The sequence below is a fragment of the Staurois parvus genome, unplaced genomic scaffold (genome assembly GCF_062004578.1).
Source record: "Staurois parvus isolate SC_StPar_1 unplaced genomic scaffold, SC_StPar_1.0 ptg000662l, whole genome shotgun sequence".
Lineage (NCBI taxonomy): Eukaryota > Metazoa > Chordata > Amphibia > Anura > Ranidae > Staurois > Staurois parvus.
In genome coordinates this window covers 3254034-3279893 of record NW_028318458.1, presented here as the reverse complement: position 1 = coordinate 3279893, position 25860 = coordinate 3254034, and the positions used below count along the sequence as shown (strand labels likewise).

Here is a 25860-nt window from a genome sequence, read left to right as displayed (position 1 = left end):
TTTTATTACAGGCCAAGGTAAGCAAGGAGTCTGGCTTATGATGGATTCTGCACACCTTGCAATCTTCTGTGGCATGACTTGCCACATAGAGACTTCCTTTGCACTTCCCACTTGCCTAAACCCAGACTAGTTAAAATAAGACTAAATTTAAAGGGAAAAAAAAAACAGACTGATCTGTCAGCAGAACTCTCAAGGCAGACTGCACTTTTCACTTTGTGCCAATTACCTCTGACCATGAACAGAGAGCACCACCCACAACACTTCCAAGGAAACAACTGATGATAAACCATTATGAACAAGGACACCAGATTTAAACAATAAAAAAAGTTTAATTTCTTTCCCTTCTTTACACAAAACCAAACTCAATAAAAAACCCAGATATTGTAAAACCGAAAAATTCCCCACAGGATGTGTGCAGCCAGACAAGAGCAGAAACTAAATCGGAGACCAGAGATGAACATGTACTCTTAGCAGGACAGCAGGGGGCAGCGTTATCGACTCTGTTCAACTGTAAAGAAAGAAGAAGAAAAGTTAATCACATACATGACAATGTTCTATATGTAAATATTCTTAAGGCAATGCTTCTTTCCAAGGTACAATTTTTATATATAGGTTATAAATGCCTTTGTATATTATGCTAATAAAATGAAAGACCGCATGTCAGTATATTCTGTGGGGGAAAACTACCACAGCTTTACTACATGTCCTCTTGTTTTGAATACTCCCTGCATGGAGCTTGTATGTTCTCCCAGTGCTTGCATGATGGTTTCTACCCACACACTGAAAATGTCTTTTTCAGTGGTAGGTTAAAGCTGAGCTCCAGTCATTCCACAATCCAGTGGTGTACTCACCGCAGCTGATTTCACCAGATGTCCTCGCTCCGCGGCACCGGCATCTTAAGTGTGGACACCTGGCTGTGACAGCTTCACAGCTGAGTGCCCACTGCACATGTGCAGTGCCTTGTGAATGGTCATGTATTCTTCTGGGACCTGTCACGTCCCTAAAGGAGTACAGGGAGGGAGGGGGGACAACTCCCGCTTCTGATCGCCTAGACAATTGCAGCGGAAGTGGGAGCAGGTACCCGTCAAAATTGGATACCCGTTCCCCACCCCCCACAAAAGGTGCCAATTCCTCACGGGGAGCAGGGGACTAGTACTTAAGTGGAAATTCCCCTTTTGGATGGAGCTCTGCTTTAACTGGCTCCTGTCTAAACTTGCCCTAGTATGTGTATGTATGACTGAGTTAGGGACCTTCGATTGTAAGCTCCTTGAGTACAGGGACTGATGTGAATGTATAAATATGTAAAGTATCAGTGTTAAATAAACTTATAATAAAACATCTCCTGAACTTCTCATTTAACTTCAAACATTTTCAGGTTGCAGATTCTTCAATAGTAAACACGAGACAGGTGGAATTCACTTACTGTAAGTGGATATGTCTATCTCATCAGGTAACTCGCCCACGTTAACTTCAAATCTGTCTTGGACATCATTCAGGATTTTGGCATCCTCCTCATCAGATACAAATGTTATGGCCAAACCTTTTGTGCCAAATCTACCAGCACGAGCCACCTGAAAAAAATACAGTTCAGTCAAGGCAAGGAAACAAACCTTTAGAAATAAACTTTAAAAGAAAAAAAAAAAACCCAACATCACACAGGGTCCCTTGCAAGTTTATGTCACAGTGTGCTGGTATGCACCGGAAGAGAGCCATGCAGCGTGCTGTCACTGCTTCTGGGGTTTCATTGTACTTACAGTCTTTACCTGTCTATACAACTTAAGGCAGAGACTTTTCTACCACCTTAAAAGTGTGGTACTAATTTTGTAAAAACCCCTCTATCGGTTTGTGTTGCCATTCACACAGCATTATCTTTGTAGGTGTTCGGAGCAGGCCTTAGGCAAGCTGTAAGCTATTCGGAACAATTTGAAATGGAAATAATCTGGCTAGACTGACAAAGAGGGACATGTTGAGTTTCCCCACATTAACATACAACGAAGACCAACTTCTAGATAATTAAAGAGGAAGTTCAGGCAAAATCTAACTAAAAGGTGAATGCCAAAATGGTCGATTCAGCAGAAACCAGCTGACTTTCAGCCCGTGTGTACAGCTCCCTGTCTGACAGAAGCCAGACCAGCTTGTCAAACGGGCAAGCTGGAAAACCAGTATCCAAACAGCGCTGACAGCCAATAGCCAGTATGTGAACAGTGTCTGTCAAGGGTGGAGCGGGTGATCGTTGTTTGCTGAGGGCCATCCCCCTGTCAGAACACAAATAGCACTGCAGGGGAGATCGCTGCACTAAATCAGTTTTGTTAGTACAGGGACATGTGTGTTTTTCGTTCAGCCCATGGGTTGGATAAAGAAGAAGAAGAAAAAAAAAAACAAAATCATTCAACTGTATCAGGCTTAAATCTGCTCCCAACTCCATTTTTAGACTATTGTACATAACCTTGTAAAGATAAGATCTGTATACTTACCTATTCTGAAGCTGGTCCAGTCACATGATGGGTCCCAGTGTTGGCTTCAGTGTAGAGGAGGGGCAGCCAACAACTGATGCCCCCTAGTAAGCCTATGGTATGACAATCGGTGATCTGTCCTCTACAAAGAAGCTGCCGCTGGATAGATCATGTGACCGGACCGGCTTCAGAATAGGCAAGTATACATATCTTTTCTTTACAGGGTTAGATAAATTAGGCTTTGAATGGGGTGGGAGTAGATTTAGCCTTCGTAGAATTTGCCTAAACTACCAGTTTGACCCTTTGTTAGGACAGTGTTCAAATCTACTGAAAGTAATGATCTGCCAGCATAGCAAGGATTATAATGGTAATCATCAATTCCCCAGCCCCCTGTGCACAGTAAAAATACACAGATGCCAATGTTCACACTTTTCACGTGTTTTACGTTTTTGCCATTCATTTTGAAAAGAAACCCACAGATATACACAGACTGAGCACATACACCTGTATTTCTGACCACAGCAACACATTGCCTTGAGGGACTCTGAGTGGGGACCAGGCATATTTTTTGACTTGCATGAAGCACCCACTAAATAAGAACAGGATTCCTCAAAGCAAGCCTGGTGCACAAATGCATGGGAAAACAGCACAAACAAGTGTGAGAGGGTCATAAACGAAATCTGTCCCCTGCTCTTGTAGCAGGTTCCTGCCTCCCGTAGGGCAAACATTAAAGCAGTTGTAAAGGCTCAAAGTTTTTTATTATTTTCATGCATTCTATGTATGAAGGTAAAAAACCTTTTGTGTACAGCCATGCCCCTACCCCCCCTAATACCCGAGCCCCTCTCTTGAGCCAGCAATATGCACAAGAGCCTTGGCTCTCCCCCTCCTCATTGGCTAAGACAGTAGGAGTAGCCATTGGCTCCCGCTACTGTCAATAACTGTCAGTGAGCCAATGAGGAAAGAGTGCTGGCGGGTACAAGCCACGTTCCGTGTGTGAAAAGGACACACAGAACAGCAACTCGAGAGAGAGCCTGCTCGGGTGAGCCCTTAGCAAGCTGCTTGCTAAGGAGGCACTAGGCAGAAGGGAGGGGTCTGGAGCAACGGCAGGGGACCTGGGAAAATGAGGATCGTGGCTGCTCTGTGCAAAACCACCAAAAGTAAAAAAAAAAAAAAAACAAGTCTTTGATATTACTTTACAGATCACCTTAGGGGACACCTAACCTGCTCATGGTGAATTTATGTCAGTAACACTCCAAGTAGAACAGCAAAGGTAAGAATGACAGAACTGAACCACTTAAAGTCATTCAATGACAGCTCCAGTTTGTCCTGACAGATATACTTCAATCTTTTGCACACTCTACAAGTATAGTATATGTATTTTTTTTTTGGTCCCAAACCTTTCAAACAAACTCACTACTCACCCGATGCAGGTAGGTGTCAGAGTCCTCTGGCATGTCATAGTTGAAGACTATATTAACTCTTTCTATATCCATGCCTCGGCCAAAAAGATTAGTAGCTACAAGAATTCTCCTCTGGAAATCCTTAAACTGCTGATATCTTGAAAGCCTGGAAGGGAATCAATACAAATGATCATAATATACAAAAAAAAAAATATATCAAACAATTATGCTCAACTACTGAGTGCAATACCCAATACTGGCAAACTGGTATTTAATATTTCCACCACAAATGCCCACCCCCAACACACACTTTGGTGTATGTCACATTCACTGCTTTATAAATATACCAAACATTTACTTCATGCTGCATAGGTTTTGAATTCACGATTAACCTGCAAGAAAAGGTCATTCACTGCTTTGGAAATATTCTGTGAGTTGCCATGAATTTCATTGAAAGGGCAGTACTTTCCACAGACTCTGACCTCTGCAGCCCTCTATAGATGTAAACAGATTAGGAGAACCAACTGCAAATGGCAGACAAACCAGCAGTCACTGAGTCAAAAGATAAAAGGATAGGTTCACCTTTTCACAAAAGATAAATGCACTTTTTTTGTAGGAAAAAAAAAAAAAAAAAAAAAAATAATATGTGTATTTATTATTTGTTTCTGGAGCATGTAAAGCAATGCGCCAGTGACCAGCAGATCGCTGGTGCCACGCAGGTCTCTGGCAAACCTGTCAGTATATCTGCTTGCTGTATGGGATGTATGGGCAAGGAGATATACTGACAGGAAGAATCGAACTACCACGGTGCTCCACAGTGCTGTGGTAGTTCATTGAGAAGTGCAAGTCGACAGTCGCAAAGGCTGTTGAGACTTGCATTCCATTCATTCACAGAACACAGAGAATGAATGACACAGACTGGCGGATAGAACCCCACAGAGCTGCAGTTTCTTTTCTTTTTTTGCCTTTTTCCCCAATTGTGACAGCTAGCAGGGAGGAGCAGATCCCCACTAGCTGTAACAATGGGGAGGATCGGGGGCCGGTTACACACTGTATATAGATATAACATTTTGCATGTTACAAAAAGGTGAAATCATCCTTTAAACTCATCACCCAACCCTGAACACAGATTAAACCTCTGAAAGCCATTCTGTTCTTTCACAAGCCACACTGTATCTAGCAGTTGTTGCTGTACATGCAAACCGTCGCAGAAATCCAAAAAGCGAGCCTCACCTCTCCTCTTGCTGCATTCCTCTGTGGATAGCGATAGCTGGGAAATTTTGTTCCACCAAGAGCTGCGCCAGTGCTATACACCTCTGCACTGACTTTACAAAGATAACCACCTGAGAGAGAAAAACAATGTCAAGTATGATACACACCACTGTATACACAAAAATGTACATCTATCTGGAACAAATATGGGTGCTGCCATTGCTTACTTCCTTCTGAAAATACCGGTCATACCAATTTATTGACTTCAATTTTTTTATTGTCAGAAAAATAAGTATGCAGATCAGGAAAGCTAGACAGTGGTCCTTGATTCAAACTACTGAAGGTAAAGGCAAGATCTCATGACAGAAAGGAAATTAGTATTTGCAATAAATAAAAATAGCTGCACTGGCAGGCCCTCTGGGTTTTCCATGCAGAGCAAAATGTCAGCATCCTCCGATAGCCCATTCTGTCCCAGCAAGGTATTCTCACTGATCCATGCTGCAGGAGTCCAGCTTGGGTAAGCTATGATGTCTTAAAGCAGAGCTCCACCCAAAAGGGGACGTTCCACTTTAAGGACTGCTCCCCCACTCCCCATTAAGGATTAGCACCTTTGGGGGGGTAGGAGCGGGTACCCGAATTTGACAGGTACCCGCTCCCACTTCCGGTCAGATCGCCTAGGTGATCGGAAGGTGTCTTCCCTCCCTGTAGTCTTTTGGGACATGTGACAGATCCCAGAAGACTACAGGACCATTCATGAAACACAGCGCTACTCGCGCATGCGCAGTGGGTACCCGGCTGTGAAGCTGCAAGCTGTCACAGCTGGGTGCCCACACTAAAGATGCCGGCCTCCTGGAATACAGGACGGCTGGTGAAACGGGCTGCAGGGGACACACCGCGGGACCGGTAAGTGGCTGTTTTTTTAAAAGTCAGCAGCTACAGTTTTTGTAGCTGCTGACTTATTTTTTGACAGGGTTATTGGAACTCCGCTTTATCTCACTCTGTGGAGGTCATCACTGCCCTCACCCTCATGTGACAGTGTGCAGGCCTGGTGATTGGCTGTTCAAACCAGGGCACTGTCACAAGGAGTTCACATGCTCCTCCATACCCAGAAGCCCTGCTCAACAAGAACAGAAAGAAGCATGGAGATGCAAGTACATTTCTGGGGGAGAGGGCTGTATAGAAGCACCATCATATTGCCCAGAGTATGTCTTTAGATGATCCCTCCTACCAACCTGATTGAACTCCAGCACATCCAACAGGTCAAACAGTTTCCTGTTCTTTTCACTGTCCTTTAGTTTGACGTAATACTGCTGCAAACCGTGAAGTGTCAGCTTGGTCTCATCATCCACAAACACTTCCATAGGCTGGGGAAAAAACACTAGAAGTTATAGGTTGCCATCCAAAACATAAGTGGGCAGATATTGCAGCAAGTGGATCACAGTGCTGGATACTCACATCCTGCATGAACTTCCTGCAGACTGGGCGGATCTCCTTGCTGAGGGTGGCACTGAACATCATGCACTGTTTCTCATGAGGGGTAAGGCGGAAAATCTCCTGAACGTCTCTGCGCATATCTGCAGGAAAAGCAAGCAGTCACGTATATATTGAATACCCCATTTAGTACATTGAAATGAACATAAGGATTACAGTAAAGCCGATCATATATGAAAAATGACCACTTGAGTAATAAATTAATCTCTTCATTTCCTCTGTAATACACAAGGACAGGATCAAGGCAAGGCGATGACAATATCCAACCTATTATAGCTTCCAGTCTTACCAATGTAACAGTACCTCAACCCTATGTACCAACAGGGCTAAAGCTAACTAAACGTTACAACCTGCACCAGCCACAGGAGCCCAAAAGGGCTCCTTATCTACAGACAGAAGAATAAGTAAAGTAGTGGTGCACCAAAATTAAAATTCTGGAGCCTAAACCGAAAATTCAAAATGCACTTGGCCGAAAACCAAAATGCACAGTTAAAAATGAATATATTTCTTGGGAAAAAATACACTTCAATTAAAAAAAAATACCCCAATTTTTTTTTTTTTGTTATGTGTAAATATCTACCAAACGTCACGATTTAAAATTGTGCATGCTCGTGGAATGGCGTGAAGCTGTGGTACTTAAAAAATCTCAATAGGGGATGTTTTAAAAATTTGTACAGGTCAGCAGTGTAAAGTTACAGAGGAGGTCTAGTGTGAGAATTATTGCTCTTGTTCATGGCAATACCTCACGTGTGTGGTCTGAGCACCATTTACACATGTGGGTATGGCCTACCTATACGTTCACCACTATGTGTGAGCACGGGGGATGGGGGCACTTTAAACTTTTTTTTTTTTTACTGTTCTTTTAAAAAAATTGCAATCACTTATTTTTAAATCAGAAGGAATGCAAGCTTCCCCCTGTGATAGAAATAATTAGTGACAGGTCCTCTTTATGGAGAGATATGGGGTCAATAAGATCCCACATCTCTCCTCTGCAATGTAAAGCATTGGATCAAAAAAACCAAAAAACTTTGATCTAGTGCTTTAGAAAAAAATGGCCGGAACCGGAAGTGACATCGCTCTGGTCCTCCAAGGGCATAGAGATGAGTGGGGGCCATCTTGCCTTCACACATCTCTATGTGTGCCAGGATCGATGATTTCTCAGGCGAGGCTGAACTACCAAGCGGCAGCCAATGGCTGCATCGGGGTTCTTTCGGCACTTGTACCAGTACTTGTTATCATTTTGGCCGAAAGGGGAGTTTTCGGCCGAAACGTTTCGGCCACCGAAATTTCAGTGCATCCCAAAAGGTAAAGAAAAGTGGAAGTGCCATCTAGTTTCAGTTTTTCACTAAGATAACATCTAATGCTTCTAGCAGAACTCCTGTCAAAACGTTAAAGACTAACTTTAGATTTTAAAGAGACCTACGCAAATGAAGGGTTTTTACTGCACATTCTTCGCAAGATGCATCAGAATGTACACCGAGCTGCACATGCACAGCTGAGTATCACCTCTCGCCACACATCAGTACTGGGATACATGAACGCCCATAAGCATGCATGGGCAGGAGTAAGATCATCCCAACCCGGCCAATCAAGATGACTGAAAACCCCAAATCTGGGTATAAAATATTGGTGTCAGAGGGAAGTCGAATCACTATAGGGGAAAGTTTTGGAAGGTTTAGTTCGATGTTAATTCTGGATAACGTGGGAGAAAGGTTATAACGTGTTAGGGTGTGTTTTTTGCCATGTTCCCATTTGGGAGATTGCCCTGCACGTCTTGTCACACACTCAACAGGAACGGAGTGATTTCTAACCATTAAAAAGTTGCCACATCAATGGGGGCTTCCAATGCCGACATCCCTTATCCTAAAATACTATTCCCTGTTGTATTCTAAAGACATCCTAGATTGTAAGCTCCAAGGAGCAGGGCCCTCTAATCCCTCTTGTATTGAACTGTATTGTTACTGTACTATCTCCCTCCATAATGTAAAGTGCTTCACAAACTGTTGGTGCTATACAAGACCTGTATAATAATAATAATAGAGGTTAATTGACTAAATGCAAATAGGCTGTTCACTTTACAAGAACATTTTCCACAGAGATTAGTGAATAAGATCACCCAAAGCGGTTTTATTTTTTTTTTCCCCCTTGCATGTGATTGGGTATTCTTTGCATAGAAACATCGTATTTACTAAGCTCTGGAGCAAATTCCTGCACAAATTGAACAGCCTATTTGCCTTTAGTAAATCAATCCCATTGACTCGAGAGAAATGCACATTGGAAGTTCTGACTTCACTCCAACTTTCCTGATCGGAGTCAGTGACTCTAAATATTTAAGCCAGAATGCCAGACAACATGCATTTTCATAAGGTTATGACAGCCTCTGTACCTCACCTTTAATCAATTGCAGACTCTGGATGTGTTAGACACACCCCAAAAAAAAGGCCATCATTATACACAGGGAGTGTGTAACACATCCAGTCCTTCTGCCCTTCTTCCAGGACCTCCCCTGTCCCAGTACTCTGCTCTGAATAATCAAAGCTGCATTGCCCAGTACACAAGGAGAGGTCTGACAGCTGGAGCTGTCAAAGAAAAGCAGTCAGGCAATGTTTATCAACAACACTGCTCAAAAGAAACAATGTTTCATTTTGTATCTGGAGATTTACCTACAGATCAAATGGATGAACTTCAATCTGCAGATGAAGTCAGTTAAAGTAACCTGACAAGTAAAAAAAAAAAAGTTTTTTTTTTTTTTTTTAAATGTTTGTGTTTAACCCCTTATTAACCCTTAGTTTACTCTAGCAGCCCTAATTAACTCATTCGCCTTGATTCAATTTTTCTTGCCGATTTGTTTTCGTTAGTTTCTATATTATTAACTAATATTTAAATGTTTTTTTCGTTAATATTTTACTTCTTTACCATGTTTAGAAAATTTCACATTTAAAAGAACAAAAAAAACACTATTACATTTGTGAATAATTTTGCAATGCTTTGTACCAGAATCAATTTTAGTGTCGTTTTAAACAGAACAAAATTACAGAATAAAATGTTCCCTTTTTACATGCAGTACTACTATTTATTTTTAAACTAAGAAAACACTGCTCAAAAAGAGAAAAAGCACGATTTGTCACATTTAATGGTTTAAGGCTTGCAAAAAATAAATAACCATTGTTGCAAGACAGTATTCACAAAAAGCCTTGTTTGTCCTTAAAAAATAAAACTAATGTATTCCAATGTTATCTTAAGTAATGACAAAGTTATCGCTGATCAAACAGGTCCACAGCAGAAATTTAAAAATCGCTCTGGTTTATAAGGAGTAAATATGTGTGAGAGCAGAAGCAGTTAAAAGGATAAGTTCACCTTTGGGAACACGTAACATGTTCCCATAGCTGCGGCCGCATCCGCCCCTTCCCTCTGACGTACTGTCAGATTTGAAAACAGCGTGGCCGTGCATGGCTCCTCCCACACGGCCACGTCACTTTCACAGTTCTGTGAATGAGTGCCTACAAGTCCCGGCAGCCTTAGCGGCTGCAGGCTTGTAGTTTTCAATGAACTTCCATGGTGCTGTGGGAGTTAATTGAAGCTTCCGGTCAGAATATATGCTTGCTCTTACATTTCGTATGGCAAGCAGATATTCTGACAGGTCTGCAGGAGACGTGCATGGCATCACTGATCTACTGATCACAGGTGCAAGGCTTCCCAGGCTCCTGCAGACAAAAATAATAACTGCACATTTTTTACCTGCAAAAAAAAGGGCATTTATTATTTTTGTTAAAAAGGTGAGCTTACCCTTTAACACAAGGTCTCCCCACCTTCATACAACACTTACCTAGCTGCTCCAGCATCTTATCACACTCATCTAGGACAAAGTGTTTGACATGCTTCAAGTTCAGAGTCTTCTGTCTGACCAGCGCCAGGGTACGGCCAGGAGTGCCCACCACGATATGAGGACAACTTTTCTGGATGGTCTCCTCATCCCTCTTAATGGAAAGGCCACCAAAGAAAACGGCAACCTGTTTAGAGAGAAGACTAGTTGAGTGAAACTCAAGAACATTCACAGTGCATGAGCACAAGGTGCATGAAAGTCACCCCTACACATCAGAAGAAAAGCCCTTACCTTTATATTAGGCATGTACTTTGAGAATCTCTCATATTCTTTGCTGATCTGAAATGCAAGTTCACGCGTGTGGCACATTACAAGAACCGATACTTGTCCCTCTACTGCCTCGATCTGTTGAAGTGTGGCCAGGACAAAGACCGCAGTCTTCCCCATACCAGATTTGGCCTGACATAAGATATCCATGCCGAGGATGGCTTGAGGTATACATTCATGTTGCACTGGAGGGGGAAAAAAAAAACAAAAAAAACACAAACATGAGCCAGTGATCAGATGTAGATGGGCCACACCAGATAACAAAAGAGGAAAAAAAAAAAAATCAGTCGTGATTAAAGTGGAACGGCACTGGATTCAAGCACCACAAACCAAGAATGCTACATATTTCATTTTTAATATTCAAAGCAAACTCCTCCATCCGTCCATGTCTCTATGCTTTATTTTGCTGAGATGCCGTGGCCATCTTGACTAAGGGCAGATGATTCATGTAGCAGTTACTTCCTGGAATCCATCTGCCTTTAGCTCAGGCATTGGCTGAGCTGAAAACCATCCATGCCCTTCTGAAAACGCCTGGGATGTATGACATTTGCCTAGGCATGGAAACCAGGAAGTAACTGAAGAAATGGAAGAAGAAAAAAAAAAAAAAAAAGTTAACACTATTAGTGCAACGAACTGAAAATTCTGGTGCCGAAACCAAAAATTCAAAATGCACTTGGCCGAAAACCGACATGCGCAGTTTTTAAACATGAATATTTTTTTTTGGAAATACATTGATAAAAAAAAAAAAAACAATATATACCTTAATTTTTTTGTAAAATATGAAAGAGGATGTTATGGCGAGTAAATAGATACCCAACATGTCACGCTTTAAAATTGCACACGCTCGTGGAATGGCGTGAAACTGAGGTACCTAAAAATCTCCATGGGTGATGCTTTCAAAATTTCTACAGGTTATCAGTGTAAAGTTACAATAGGTCTAGTTCGAGAATTATTGCTCTTGCTCTGATGTTCGTGGCGATACCTCACGTTTGTGGTCTGAACACCATTTACATATGTGGACATGGCCTACGTATGCGGTCACCATTATGTGCGAGCACGGAGGGACGGAGGCACTATAAACTTTTTTTTTTTTTATTTGTTTAATGTTTTGAGGTTTTTTGGAGGGGTTTTTTGCACTGTCCCTTTAAAAAAAATGTAATCACTTTTATTCTTATCACAAGAAATGCATGCATCCCTTGTGACAGAAAGAATTCGTGACAGGTCCTCTTTATGGAGAGTCAGTAAGACCCCACATCTCTCCTCTACAATGTAAATCATTGGATCAAAAAAAAAAAAACAAAAAAAAAAAAAAAACAACACACAAGGCGTTGATCTAGTGCTTAAAAAAATAAAAATAAATAAATGCCTGGAAAGGGAAGGGACATCGCTCCGGTTCCTCCACGGTCATAGAGACAGTCATCTTTCCTTCCCTCATCGCTATGTCCAGAGTCGGGATCGATGGTTTCTCAGGTAAGGCAGAGAACTACCGAGCGGCGGGGTTTTTGCGGCACCTGTATCGGTGCTTTTTCTTCCCAATTTCGGCCAACGGCTGAAAGGGGTGTTTTCAGCCAAAACGTTTCGGCCACGGAAATTTCAGTGCATCCCTACTTAACACAAGTACATATGATATGCTTTCCCAGCCATTTACTAATGCTAGCAGCATAAGGATTAGAAATAGTCAATGTTGACAGAATGAAGTTCTGCTTTAAACAGTGGTAAGTTTGATATTTTTAATGCATTATGAAATGAAGGAGTCCTATCTACCCCCCAAAACAAGACTAAAATCTGCTCAACAGGAACAAACACTATTGTAATGGAACCAAAAAGCTGCAATACTACTTGTAACCTGCAAGAGCAAAAAAGGTGAAATCTTTGACTCAAACCCCCACATCAACTGTTATTGCATAAATGGGTCTGAAACACAATCCCAACATGAAACCCCCCTGTGGGCTAGATCTATCAACCCTCTATGGGAAGGGACAGACTAGTGCCTGCACACATTCTGCTTCTCCTAGGAGCAGGCTGCTACACCAAGAACTCCAGTGCTCTAGTAAACCTGACGTTTAAAGGCCAAGTTGATTCATAGATGGAGTTATTTACTCCCCATGTCCAGACTTCTAGCTCCAGACTATTATTTTTAGCCTGCAAATGTGTTTCATTAAAATGGATCTATCGTAGATTGTAAGCTGGAAAGAGCAGGGCCCTCGATCCCCTCATGTTTTGCATTGTATTGGTATTGTTCTGTCACATGTTCTGTCCCCCTTTGTAATGTACAGCGCTGAGCGAACTATTGGCGCTTTATAAATACTGTATAATAATAATAATCATGTCCTCCAACTCCTGAGCTCTGGAGAGACAAATCTTGCTGCAACAAGGTACCCCTCACAAATTTAATAAGCTATGGGACCCCTGGCTACAAGTACCAGGATTAGCCCCCTCTGTCCCTACTAGAAGCGCCATGGATACATGACAGGGTGAAGTTAAAGCGGAGTTCCACTCGCCCTGTCAAAAAATAAGTCAGCAGCTACAAAAACTAACTGCTGTCTTTTAAAAAAACAGCCACTTACCCGTCCCTCTGTGTGTACCCCGCAGCCCGTTTCACCAGTCGTCCTGTATTCCAGGAGGCTGGCATCTTCAGTGTGGGAACCCGGCTGTGACTGCTTGCTGCTTCACAGCCGGGTACCCACTGCGCATGCGCGAGTAGCGCTGCGCTTCATGAATGGTCCTGTAGTCTTCTGGGACATGTCATGTCCCAAAAGACTACAGGGAGGGAGGAAGGACAACTTCCGTTTCTGATCGCCTAGGTGATCGGACCAGAAGTGGGAGCGAGTACCTGTCAAAGTTGGGTACCCGCTCCCCCTTTTTGGGTGGAGCACCGCTTTAATATCTGGGAGTGTTTACAAATGACATGATATATAACAAGGTTCACACTTGTTGGTTTATTTCTCTTGACAGCACAATGAGCATTATGTTGTTTCTTATGCGATCACAGTCACCATAAAAGTTTTGTGGATGTGATAAAGACTTCCCAAAGTTATGTTATACTGTTTCATGGTAATACTAGTTCTCTCTCTTTACTCGCACACAAAGGAAAAAAAAAAGGATTAAAAACTATTTGGGGAGGAAAAAAGCCAAGTTCACCTTTGGTTTAAAAAAAATATGCAGATACAAAATGTGCATTTATTATTTATTTGAACACAAGAGCCTGCAAAGCATTGCATTCACGATCAGTGGATTGCAGGTACGTTAGGCTCCTTCAGACAATGCCTACAATTCTCCACCCATACTTCTGTATGTGCAGATAGTGTCAATGGACTACATATGAGGGCACTAATCAGCAGTGGTGGACAGGACCAATGAATTAATGGCTGTCTAGGTGCAGACTCACAGCTGCATTGATTTTAAATGCAACATTGGCTGTGGGGAAAAGAACTCCTGCCACTGTCACAGGGGAAGGAGCTGGTGATTTCCAACAAATTACAGCTTAAATATTGGTGTAACATGTTCGTAAAAGTGAAACCTAATCATTTAATCTGATATTTTGCTGTACCTGGCTCCACCCCCAACATTTTAATGAAACCGGTTTTCATTACATACTTTATTATACGTAGACCCAGTGAGGACATCATTAGCTCTCTATGCAATGCAGGTAGATCATTACTGGGAGGGTCTGGTAAGGTGATTTACATAGATTCCTAAAAACACCACAGCACCCTGCCTTAGTACCCTACAACAGCCCTCAAAGTGGTTGTAAAGGCTCAGGGCTTTTTAACATCATGCATTCTATGCATGAAGGTAAAAACCCTTCTCTGTGCAGCACCCCCCCCAGTCCCCCCTAATACTCACCTAAGCCCCCTCTCGTTCCAGTGATGTGCACTGGAGTCTCAGCTATCACAGGTCTCCCTCTTCTCAATGGCTGAGACAGAAGAGGGAGCCACTGGCTCCTACTGCTGTCAATCACAGGCAGTGAGCCAATGAGAAGAGAGGGGGCAGGGCCTAGCAACAGCAGTGTGTGAATGGACACATGGAACAGAGGGTGCCCCCATAGCAAGCCACTTGCTGTGGGGGCACCCGACAGGAGAGAAGGGCAAGGAGCGCCGGTGAGGGACCTGAGAAGAGGCGGATCCTACCTGCTACGTGCAAAACTGCTGCACAAAACAGGTGAGTATAGTCATGTTTGTTATTTTTAGAAAAAGAAAATAAGTCTTTAGAATCACTTCAATCCTGATGCAAGCAGTAGGCTTGCTTTTAGGAGGAGTCAAATATCAAACTGTCTTGATGGGTGATGTCTGGAGGAGTGAATATTTCTAGGCAGGCTGCATTTGCAAGCAGACCACTCACAATGTGATGCTGAGCCTCCATGATTGAAAGAACTGAAACCACATGCATGTTAGGGGTAAGCCAAATATCCTAAAGAGCTAGATGATGCAGGACGTCCTCCAGCCAGGACATAAGGTGGGCTAGGGCTTGCTGCAGCTTATAATGCACACCGAAAACCTAACAGAGTGCAGTGATATCAGAGAAATCAGTCCAAGTACAGAAGGGGATCCTGGACCATGCAAGACAGAGTAAGGTTGGAGTTTAGCTTTAAATAAGACCGCAGATTTCCTTGGTGGCCTGTCTTTCCAGCTCTTCGTAATACACCTCCCCCACCCAGTGGTTTATAAGCCTTTCCACTCTACAGTGCACAGAACATTGGTGGCGAACCTATGGCACACATGCCGCAGTAGGCACGCACAGCCCTCTTTCGGCACGCAAGCCAAGTCGCCCCAGCAGTCGAGCATCGGATAACAGTGCACATAGGGGCCAATGTGCATGCTCGGAAAGGAGTAGGGGTGCCAGACAACGATGTCACGAGCTGCAACTCATTAGCCGTGACTCGTCCGAGCTTTCGCATGGCTGGTCAGTGTGCTGCCAAGGATATATACATATTGGACTGGCTGTGAGGATTTAATACATTTATTTTTATTAACACAAGATTTTAGCTTGCGCCGGCAGGCAGTGGAACTTATGGCCCCTCGTGCCGGCAGGCAGTGGAACTTATGGCCCCTCGTGCCGGCAGGCAGTGGAACTTATGGCCCCTCGTGCCGGCAGGCAGTGGAACTTATGGCCCCTCGTGCCGGCAGGCAGTGGAACTTATGGCCCCTCGTGCCGGCAGGCAGTGGAACTTATGGCCCCTCGTGCCGGCAGGCAGTGGAACTTATGGCCCCTCGTGCCGGCAGGCAGTGGAAGTGCTGTTATTTTGTTTTTCTAAGACAAAAGATGTTAATGTACGAGTAGTTTTTTGTAAACTAAAACCTCAGTATTCAGGTTTAATTGCAGTGTTGGCATTTTGCGATACATAAGTGGGTTTTGGGTTGCAGTTTGGGCACTCGGGCTCTAAGAGGTTCACCATCACTGGTACAGAAGGTCTGGAAGAGCAGGAAAGGTGGGGGAAAATTGATGGCAGACAGCAACCAGACTTAAATATTTTCTTGACATTGATGGGATTTTTGAGAACCCGGGCACCATGAAAAGTAGTAAGGTGTAATGCCATCTGTCTGTCACTAGATTTTGGTGGGGTTTGCAGCCCACAGGTACACTTTAGGAAACGTGCCAAGAAATATGGAAGGCACCATTGCTGATCTCAGATGAAAAGGTAGCTGCTTGGCTTTCAACAGGAATGAACAAGTGTGAAGATTTAAATATCCAACTCTACTTCCAGCACACGTCTGCATTGGTGACAAAATTGAGGGTGTACAGTCAGCTCCACAACGGAGCATCCGTTAGCTTCAAAAGGAGAGGTAGCAACTGACATTCTTCCCCCAAGACCAGTTTCCTGTCAGAGCTACTTGGATTCAGCAGCTACACCTACCTTCAGAGGGATGTTCAAAGCCACAGTCCACAATGGCCCGAAGCAGTTCAGGTTTTAACAAGAAGTCTCTGAAACCCGAACTGTGGATGGACACGTAGGATCCTTTCACCTCTTTTCTGCCAGTTGGTGCTGGTGCCTCACTTTGCTGTGGCTCGTCCTCTTCTTCATAATCCAACAGTTCATTTTCAACGTCCTGCTCAGTCATGATGTCTGCGGGACAATGGAAAGAGAACACAAAACTTAGTATAAAACCTAACAAGGACATGGAAGACAGCGAAAACAAAAAGTATGCCATTTACAAAAACACCATTCCTGTAGCTGTAAGTCTACCATTAACGACACTCAAATATCATAGACCAAGATGAAGGGAGTGTCATGTGTACACCCTTCTCTGCTGCTCACTGGAATCCTGAAGTAATAAAGAACTACTAAAGACAACTTCTCTGGGGGACAAAATACAGGATGTCTTCTTAAAGTGGAGCTTCACCCAAAAGGGGAAGTTCCGTTTTAAGGACTGCTCCCCATTAAGGATTGGCACCATTGGGAAGCGGGGGGGGGGGGGGGGGGGGGGGAGCGGGTACCCGAATTTGAAAGGTACCCGCTCCCACTTCCGGTCCGATCGCCTAGGCCAGGGGTAGGCAACCTGAGAGCTGCAGGACTACAAGTTCCATCATGCCTCTGCAAGTCAAAGTTATAGCTGTAACTGTCAGTTTTGTAATCTTTGCAATGCCTCATGGGAAATGTAGTTCCACAACAGCTAGAGAGCCACAGGTTGCCTAGGCGATCGGAAGGTGTCCTACCTCCCTGTAGTCTTTTGGGACATGTGACAGGTCCCAGAAGACTACAGGACCATTCATGAAGCACTACTCGCCAGCCTCCTGTAATACAGGACGGCCGGTGAAATGGGCTGTGGGGGACACACCGCGGGACAGGTAAGTGGCTGTTTTTTAAAAGTCAGCAGCTACAGTTTTTGCAGCTGCGGACTTATGTTTTGACAGGGTTAGTGGAACTCAGCTTTCAGGTAGAACTATAGGCAAAATGTTTTTTTCTTCAATTCGGATAGAGCAAGGGTTATAACCAGTCAGATTTGTTTTCTCCATCTGTGTCTCATTGTGAAGATTTCCCTTCATTTCCTGTCCCATAGCCAAAACAGGAAACGAGAGGAAATCCCTGCAAATTAAAGAAATTCCTGGTGGACCCCCAGGTCACCAGAACTAGTGTCCCCATTAGGTGGTTTCCCCCTTATTACTTTGCTGGGGACAACCCAAAATTTGGGATTTTCTTTACTTTCAATGATAATGGTAAACAAGATGAGAGAGTGAATCTCCTTAAAAGGAGCAAATACAGCAATAAAAACTGACAGGGGTTCTAATGTCTCTCCACTCCATCCAAAACTGAATAAAAAAAAAAAAGTTTTGCCTTTAGTTATACTTTAAAACAATCCTTAGCTGTCAATCTTCTCCTCTGGCTTCACTGTAATCCAAGTGCTGATCTGGAACAAATGAGCAGCTGAGCATTCTCCATGTTCAGGGGGACAGCAGTGACAGCTATGTGTTGTTCCCAAAAGATGCCTTTTAAATGAAAATCTGATCTATACATAATTTCAATGCACAGGTCAACTGATCCAACCTCCCAACAGACTTGTGTGCATCAAAAATACTGCAGATTACAACAGTCAACATGCAAAGCCAGACGCTGCTATCTTCTGGTTCAAGGTTACCAAACCTCTGCTGACTTGTCAGGTGATGATGCCAACCGTCTGCCCAGTATGTCAGGTTGAGTAGCTTACAAGAAACGAGCTAGAAATCCTATGGCATGTAAAACCGCTCACATACCGCACATGCATCTCTGCCATGACATCATCAATTTACAAAGAGTTCTCCTTTAAAAAAAAAACCAGTTAACCTGCAGCTGCCCCCCCATTATTCTGTAGCACTGATCACTAGATTGGTGTCACTGGGGATGTCAGTGACACCAAGTCAGTCCCCCCCAGTGTCAGAATGTCCCCCCTTTACACACAGCTGAGGGCACTATCCCTGCACCCCCATGACAGTGCTATAAAGTACCAGCTGGATGTTGGCTTCAATTTGTTAGTGTATCCAAAGCTCCCTGATCTCCTTCATCCAATGTGGGGGCACTACTACAGGTGGTGTGTTACTGGCCAGATCACCAGATGGAAAAAAAAGAGGGAAAAGCCAAAAAAAAAAAAAAAGAAAAGGAAAGCAGCCACCACATCTAATGATTGGTAAGCCGTGATATATTACTTCTTAGGTTTGGGGTTTAATACCACTTTGTCAATTGTAAAGTGCAGCAGATCTTAGTAGGTGGACTATTATACAGCTTGGCCAACATCCTCCATTGGCAGAGGAAGAACAGAAGAATGTTCTTCTGTTAGCAATATCAGGATCTCAAACACTATGTTACTGAAACCTCCATTACCATCAATTCCCCACACAGGCGAGGGGCATTCACCAACACAGCACAAACCATGGAGGGAAGAAAAAAGCAGGCAAGGCTGGGGGGGGGGGGGATGTTCTGTGTGGAACTATGAAGAACTGTCCTCAATCAGGGATGAGTGGGAACAGCTGACTCCCCCCTCAATTATATCAGTCGCCTACCACCAGCACCTGTCCCATTGAGGTGTCATATGGAGGCCCCTGGGGATTGTGGCTGTCAGGATCACAACCTCCCCCCCTGCAATCATTAACACAAGGCAAGTACCTCCTCCTGGGACTAAATATACCCCGACAACATGGCAGGCATAAAAACAGACCGCCTGCTGCTTTTCCACCAAATACTGATATTCCATTGGATGCACACAGCTGGAAAAATACAAGCCAGCCAACTGATCCTTCCCTGGGGTGTCTGCAGATCTAAAGCTGGCCATACACTATACAATTTTCTTATTTAAATTTCCTTTAGATTTCCCTTCATGTAGTGCCAGGGCCTGCCTGATTGCATTCAGTGCATTGAAAAAAGTTTTCATACCCCTTGAAGTCTTCCACATTTTGTCATGTTACCACCAAAAACAAATGTATTTTACTAGAATTGGATGTGATAGAAAAATACAAAGTGGCACATAATTGTGAAGTGGAAGGAAAATGATTTTCAAAATTTTTTTGCAAATAAAGTGAAAAGTGTGGAGTGCATTTGTATTCAGCCCCCCCCCCCCCCCTCCCCGAGTCAATACTTTGTAGAACCACCTTTCACTGGAATTACAGTTGCAAGTCTTTTTGGATATATTTCTACCAGCTTTGCACATCTAGAGAGGGACATTTCTGCCCATTCTTCTTTGTAAAATAACTCAAGCTCTGTTAGACTGGATGGAGAGCATCTGTGAACAGCAGTTTTCAAGTCTTGCCACAGATTCTCCATTGGATTTAGGTCTTGACTTTGACTGGGCCATTCTAACACATGAATATGCTTTGATCTAAACCATTCCATTGTTGCTCTGGCTGTACGTTTATTGTCATTGTCCTGCTGGATGGTGAACCTCCGCCCCAGTCTCAAGTCTTTTGCAGACCAACAGGTTTTCTTCTAAGATTGCCCTGTATTTGGCTCCTTCCATCTTCCCATCAACTCTGACCAGCTTCCCTGTCCCTGCTGAAGAAAACCATTCCCACAACATGATGCTGCCACCAACATGTTTCACAGTGGGGATGGTGTGTTCAGGGTGATGTGCAGTGTTAGTTTTCCACCACACATAACACAAAAGAAAAATTTTGGTCTCATCTGACCAGAGAACCTTCTTCCACATTCTTGCTGTGTCCCCCACATGGTTTCTCACAAACTGCAAACAGGACTTCTTATGGCTTTCAACAATGGCTTTCTTCTTGCCACTCTTCCATAAAGGCCAGATTTGTGGAGTTCACGACTAATAGTTGTCCTGTGGACAGATTCTCCCACCTGAGCTGTGGATCTCTGCATCTCCTCCAGAGTTACCATGGGCCTCTTGGCTGCTTCTCTGAGTAATGCTCTCCTTGCCCGGCCTGTCAGTTTAGGTGGACGGCCATGTCTTGGTAGGTTTGCAGTTGTGCCATACTTTTTCTATTTTCGGATGATGGATTGAACTGTGCTCCGTGGGATGTCCAAAGCTTGGAATATTTTTTTTTATAGCCTAACCATGCTTTAAACTTCTCCACAACTTTATCCCTGACCTGTCTGGTGTGGCCTTCATGATTCTGTTTGTTCACTAATGTTCTCTAACAAACCTCTGAGGGCTTCACAGAACAGCTGTATTTATACTGAGATTACATTACACAGAGGTGGACTCATTTACTAATTAGGTGACTTCTGAAGGCAATTGGTTCCGCTAGATTTTAGTTAGGGGTATCAGAGTAAAGGGGGATGAATACAAATGCACGCCACACTTTTCAGATATTTATTTGTAAAGCATTTTGAAAACGATTTATCTTTTTCCTTCCACTTCACAATCATGTGCCACTTTGTGTTGGTCTATCACACAAAATCCCAATAAAATACATTTACGGTTTTGGTTGTAACATGACAAAATGAGGAACATTTCAAGGGGTATGAATACTTTTTCAAGGCAGTGTAAAAATTGAAAGCGTGTGGGTTTGACCTAATTATATGTTTTTGGCAAACCTAAAGGAAAACTGTACAACGTATGGCCAGTTTAAGTCTTGGCTCACACTGATGTGGTGCAGGATTAGCAATAATTCCAGTGTGATTCCCGCACTGCATCACAATCGCACTGTGTTCTTGCAATCTGATGCGGGTGTCAATGTTAAGTTAACGACATCCCAAAAACAGGTCCTAAATGGAGTGTGATTGCCTGAAAGGGATCACATAGGTGTGAACGTGCAATTCAATCTGAACCCAGTGCAGAAATTAAAGAAAAAAAGTTGGGGGGGGGGGGTTCCTGCACCTTTTTTGTGTGCATGTGGGGAGATTTGAGCCATACAAAATGAAAAGGCTTAAATCACACTGCAAATTACAATGTGGTGCGATTCCTGTGCGAATCACAAGTGGTTTCCCTGCACCCCATGAGTGTGAACCTAAACTCAAGTAGAACTAAATGGTAAATAAATGAATACATAAACTAAATGTTAAATATTTAAACCACTAAATAAAGGGAGAGTTGTAACCCGTCAGTTTTTTGTCATGTGTCCTGCTGTGGGAGATTTCCCTCAACTTCCTGTCCCACAGCCAGAACAGGAAATGAAAGGAAATCTCTGCAAAGTGAGGGAACCCCTGGAAGACGCCAGAACCAGTGTCCCCACTAATTTCTTCTCTATTTCCTGCTTTGGTGACAACCCAAAATGTAGGATTTTTGTTCACTCTTATTGATAATGAGAAACAGGACCGATAGAGAGGCTGCAACTCCCTAAGGGGAACACAGACAGCAAATAAAACTTGACGGGTTCTAATCCCTCTCCACCAAAAACTAAAAAAAGTTTGATCTTTAGTTATACTTTAAGCTCGCCATACACTTCACAATCTAATCGAACGGAATAATGGATTTATAAGTTGAACAATCGGTTTGATCAATATGCCACACATAATGAAGTGGATTTCAATACAAAGTTAAAGCGGTATTAAACCCAACAGCAAACATATTGCAGCTTACCAATTCTTGGATGTGATGGCTGCATTAGTTTTCTCTCTTTTTTTTTTTTTTTAAGACTTTTGTACCTTTTATTTTTACCTGGTGATCTGCCCAGTATGTCTGTTTTTCAAGAGAAAAAGCTCTTCTGCACATGTAGCTGTTAGAGGGATGAGATAAACCATTTACCACTGACAGGAGTGCTTACATCTTCAGCTTTTATATAAAACCTTTATACCAAAATGAAAAAAAAAAAAAAGTTTCCTGTAACTACTTATAAAGTGTAAGTTCACGTCTCGTCGGAGTAGGAATGAGTGGAAATTGCACACACTCCTGGACCTACAGACAAAAACATGCACCTCTGTAGCAGACACACAGGGGTGCCGATCAAGGGCGGACTGACAAATCATGGGGCCCCCGGGCAATAGGGGATCATGGGGCCCCTGTGTCCTTGCCCACACTCAAAAAAGACTATAAAAAAGGTACCAGGGGCATCTCATGGGGCCCCCTACTGACCCCGGGCAGTGCCCGAGTGCTCGAATGGTCAGTCTGCCCCTGGTGCCAATAATTCTTAACCGCTTGCCCTCCAGAGGATTTCCCCCCCTTCCTGACCAGGCCATTTTGTGCGATACGGCGCTGCGTTACTTTAACTGACATTTGCGCGGTCATGCAACGCTGCACCCAAATGAAACTTATGTCCTTCCCCCCCACAAATAGAGCTTTCTTTTGGTGGTATTTGACCACCTGCACGGTTTTTATTTTTTGCGCTATAAACAAAAAAAGACCGACAAATTTGGAAAAAAAACTATTTTTTACTTTTTGCTATAGAATATATCCAATAAAAAAAATCTAATTTAGTCATAAATTTAGGCCAAAATGTATTCTGAGACGTCTTTGCTAAAAGAAAAAAATCCCAATATGTAAATTAATTGGTTTACGTGAAAGTTATAGCGTTTACAAATGGCGGTATAGACACTGGGTTTTTTTTTTCTTTTTTATATTAATGATGGCAATCAGGGACTTATAGCGGGACTGCGGCGCACATTCTGACACTGGAGAGGAGAGAACGGACGTGGTATCACTGACATCCCCAATACAGTGATCAATGCTAATAAAAAGTACTGACTGTACTAATGACACTGGTAAGGAAGGGGTTAACATCTGGGCGATCAAAGGGTTAACTGTGTTGTGTGTTATTACGGAGACATGCTGTGCAGAGAGATACAAAGCAGCATGTCCATGCTGGCAGGAGACCCGTGTTGTTTACACATAGACCTCTCCCCCACAATGGCTGAGTGCTGGCTAGGACCCGGTGATTGACATCTGTAGCTGCCAACAGCGACGCGGGTAGAGCAGCGCACGCCTCCCTACCTGGAAATGTAAATCAGGTATATACACACACACACACACACACGTGATTTTACCCAGCCCTGCCGCCCTGTAGCAGTATTCGGGTGGAGGCCAAGTGGTTAATGATACCGTCACACACCTGAAAACACAGAGCATTTCTCAGTATGAAACAGACTGCTGCTTTTCCTGTGAAAACGTGTAGGATCCTTTCCCCTGCATTTTCCGTGGGTACAGTTCAAAATCAATGAATGAATGGGCAGCTGAGCCCCGAACAACCACACCATGCAGGGAATACACAGATGCCAACCTAGCCTTAGGTGGAGTTTGTTAATGTATCTAAATCTGCTAGTACATCCAACACTCCCCTCCTCCCAGACCGACAATGCCGCCGTCTGCCGTGCCCCCTGTGCTCCTTCATCCAGAGTGGGGGCGCTCTAATAGAGGAGGTGACTACTGGCCAGATCAGCTGGTGAAAACAGGAGGAAAAAAAGCCTAAAAAGAAAACGAATGCAGCCCCAACATGGAACGACAGGTAAGCTGCAATATATTACAGGTTTTAGATTTGGGTGTAATACCGCCTTAAGCAGCTACAGAAAAAGTTTTTTTTTTCCTTTTGGGATAAAAGTTTTACATAAATCAAAGCTGATCATTGTAAGCCCCTCCCCCTGTTAGTGGTAAATGGTTTGTCTCATCTCTGTATACTGACCCCTCCTGGTCGAGAGCTCAAGCATCTGAAAAACAACAGACTTACTGACTGAATCTCCAGATGGAAATAGAAGAAAACAAATGCAGCCATCACATCTAAGAATTGGCAAGATGCAGTATAATAAAAAGGTTTGCTTTGGGGTTTAATGCCTCTTTAATGTGACCATATATGACGCAATCCGATCGTAGAATGTCCTTCAAACAAAGATGTGTGATATGAGCACAAACCCAAATATCAGAAACAATTTGTATCCAGACGGGCCCATGCTCTAAATAGGAGATTGTACAGTCAGATTGTATAGTGTATGGCCAGCTTAAAAGGGGACTACATGATCTGATTGTACAATTTCCTTTAGATCTGCACACAGCTATATAATAAGAGGGTCTGTCTGATTGGAGGAAAATGAAAAGTGATGTCTAGGTGCAGACTGGCAAATGTAAAAGAGATCGGACAATCAGATTGTATAGAGAATGGCCATCCTATGGTGATCGATCCTACAAATCAGATTGCAGAGAGAATGGCCTTCCTACGGTGATCATTCCCTCTACAATCAGATTGTATGATCACCATACTCCAAATCAAATTGCAGAGAGAATGGCCATTCTATGGAGATCATACAGACTGCAGAGAGAATGGCCATTCTATGAAGATCATACAATCAGATTGTATAGAAAATGGTCATTCTATGGAGATCGTACAATCAGATTGCAGCGAGAATGGCCATTCTATGGAGATCATACAATCAGATTGTATAGAAAATGGCCATCCTATTGAGTATGATGATCATACAATCAGATCGTACGATCACCTTGTATAATGAGGTGTATGATCACATTACATTCAGATTCCCCTCTATCTTTCCCCATAATGGATACTCCAGGCTGATATAGCCGGCACGTTGTTCCATAGAAGTAAGGATATTCCTGCTCGATGAGAAGGCCGCCGGCACTTCTGGGGCCCCTGGCAGGCAGAGAGGGGTCCCTCGCAGGTCCCATATACGCCCCCATACACCTCCGGTCGGTACCCGGAGCCCAAATCAGCCTCTCCCGCTACTTTCCGGCACACAGCAAGCCCAGCTCCCCGCCCGCTCTACAATCCCCACTTACCTCTTCTCTCCTCCGGTTACACCTCCACGTGTACAGCGACCTTATTCCGCCGCTCGAGCCACTGACTAGACCAGGCCAAAATACGCTCCTCCCACCGCTCCTGGTTGGCCTAGCCCCCAGTGATGCAAACGCGTCCCCGCTCGCCGATAGGACACGCAAGAAAGGACAGGGTGTGGCCGCCGGGGGAACAAGGAAGACGCGAGGGCTTTGTTACAGAGCTCGGCGCCTGATTAGTCACGGGCAGAGGCGGGATTACTCGAACAACCAATGTAAGCAAAGAGCGATGGCTAAAGCATTGAACAGGGGGAAATCAGCGGCCAATGATATGTCTGCGAGAGGGCGGGAGGGGTGCATTTCCTCCCGGGACAGAGTTCACTTCAAAAGATGAGATTTGGCGCCAACAAAATGGAGTCCGGCGTGCTGACGTAACGAAAGAGCGCGGTTGCCTTTTGTTGCGCCATTTTGTATGTGGGCAGCGGGGTTTACTAAGTGAATTCAAAGTAATTTAATAAAGTTTTCTTTATATATATATATAGCAGGGCCTGGCAGGTGGTTCCTGAGATGTGTCAGGA

At 43.6% G+C, this 25860-nt stretch overlaps 2 protein-coding genes across 4 annotated transcripts in view; one reads left to right on the top strand and one right to left on the bottom strand.

Moving 5' to 3' along the window:
* The window catches only part of ADGRE5 (adhesion G protein-coupled receptor E5), a 157544-nt gene extending 156206 nt beyond the window's left edge, over positions 1–1338 (top strand). For all 3 annotated transcript variants that reach the window (XM_089651780.1, XM_089651779.1, XM_089651778.1), the window contains one exon: positions 12–1338. In XM_089651780.1, the coding sequence (XP_089507906.1) occupies positions 12–41 (30 nt within the window). In that variant the 3' untranslated portion in view covers positions 42–1338. The remainder of the gene's footprint in view (positions 1–11) is intronic.
* Positions 310–25446, bottom strand: DDX39A (DExD-box helicase 39A). The gene is made up of 10 exons (XM_089651781.1): positions 25289–25446; positions 16561–16770; positions 10671–10891; positions 10383–10566; positions 6521–6639; positions 6298–6429; positions 5087–5196; positions 3875–4019; positions 1424–1571; positions 310–508 (listed from the first exon to the last, which is right to left on the bottom strand). Exons 2-10 carry the CDS (start codon positions 16763–16765, stop codon positions 492–494), a joined length of 1281 nt encoding a protein of 426 aa, XP_089507907.1. The 5' UTR covers positions 16766–16770; positions 25289–25446; the 3' UTR covers positions 310–491.
* Between the last annotated feature and the right edge of the window lie 414 nt (positions 25447–25860).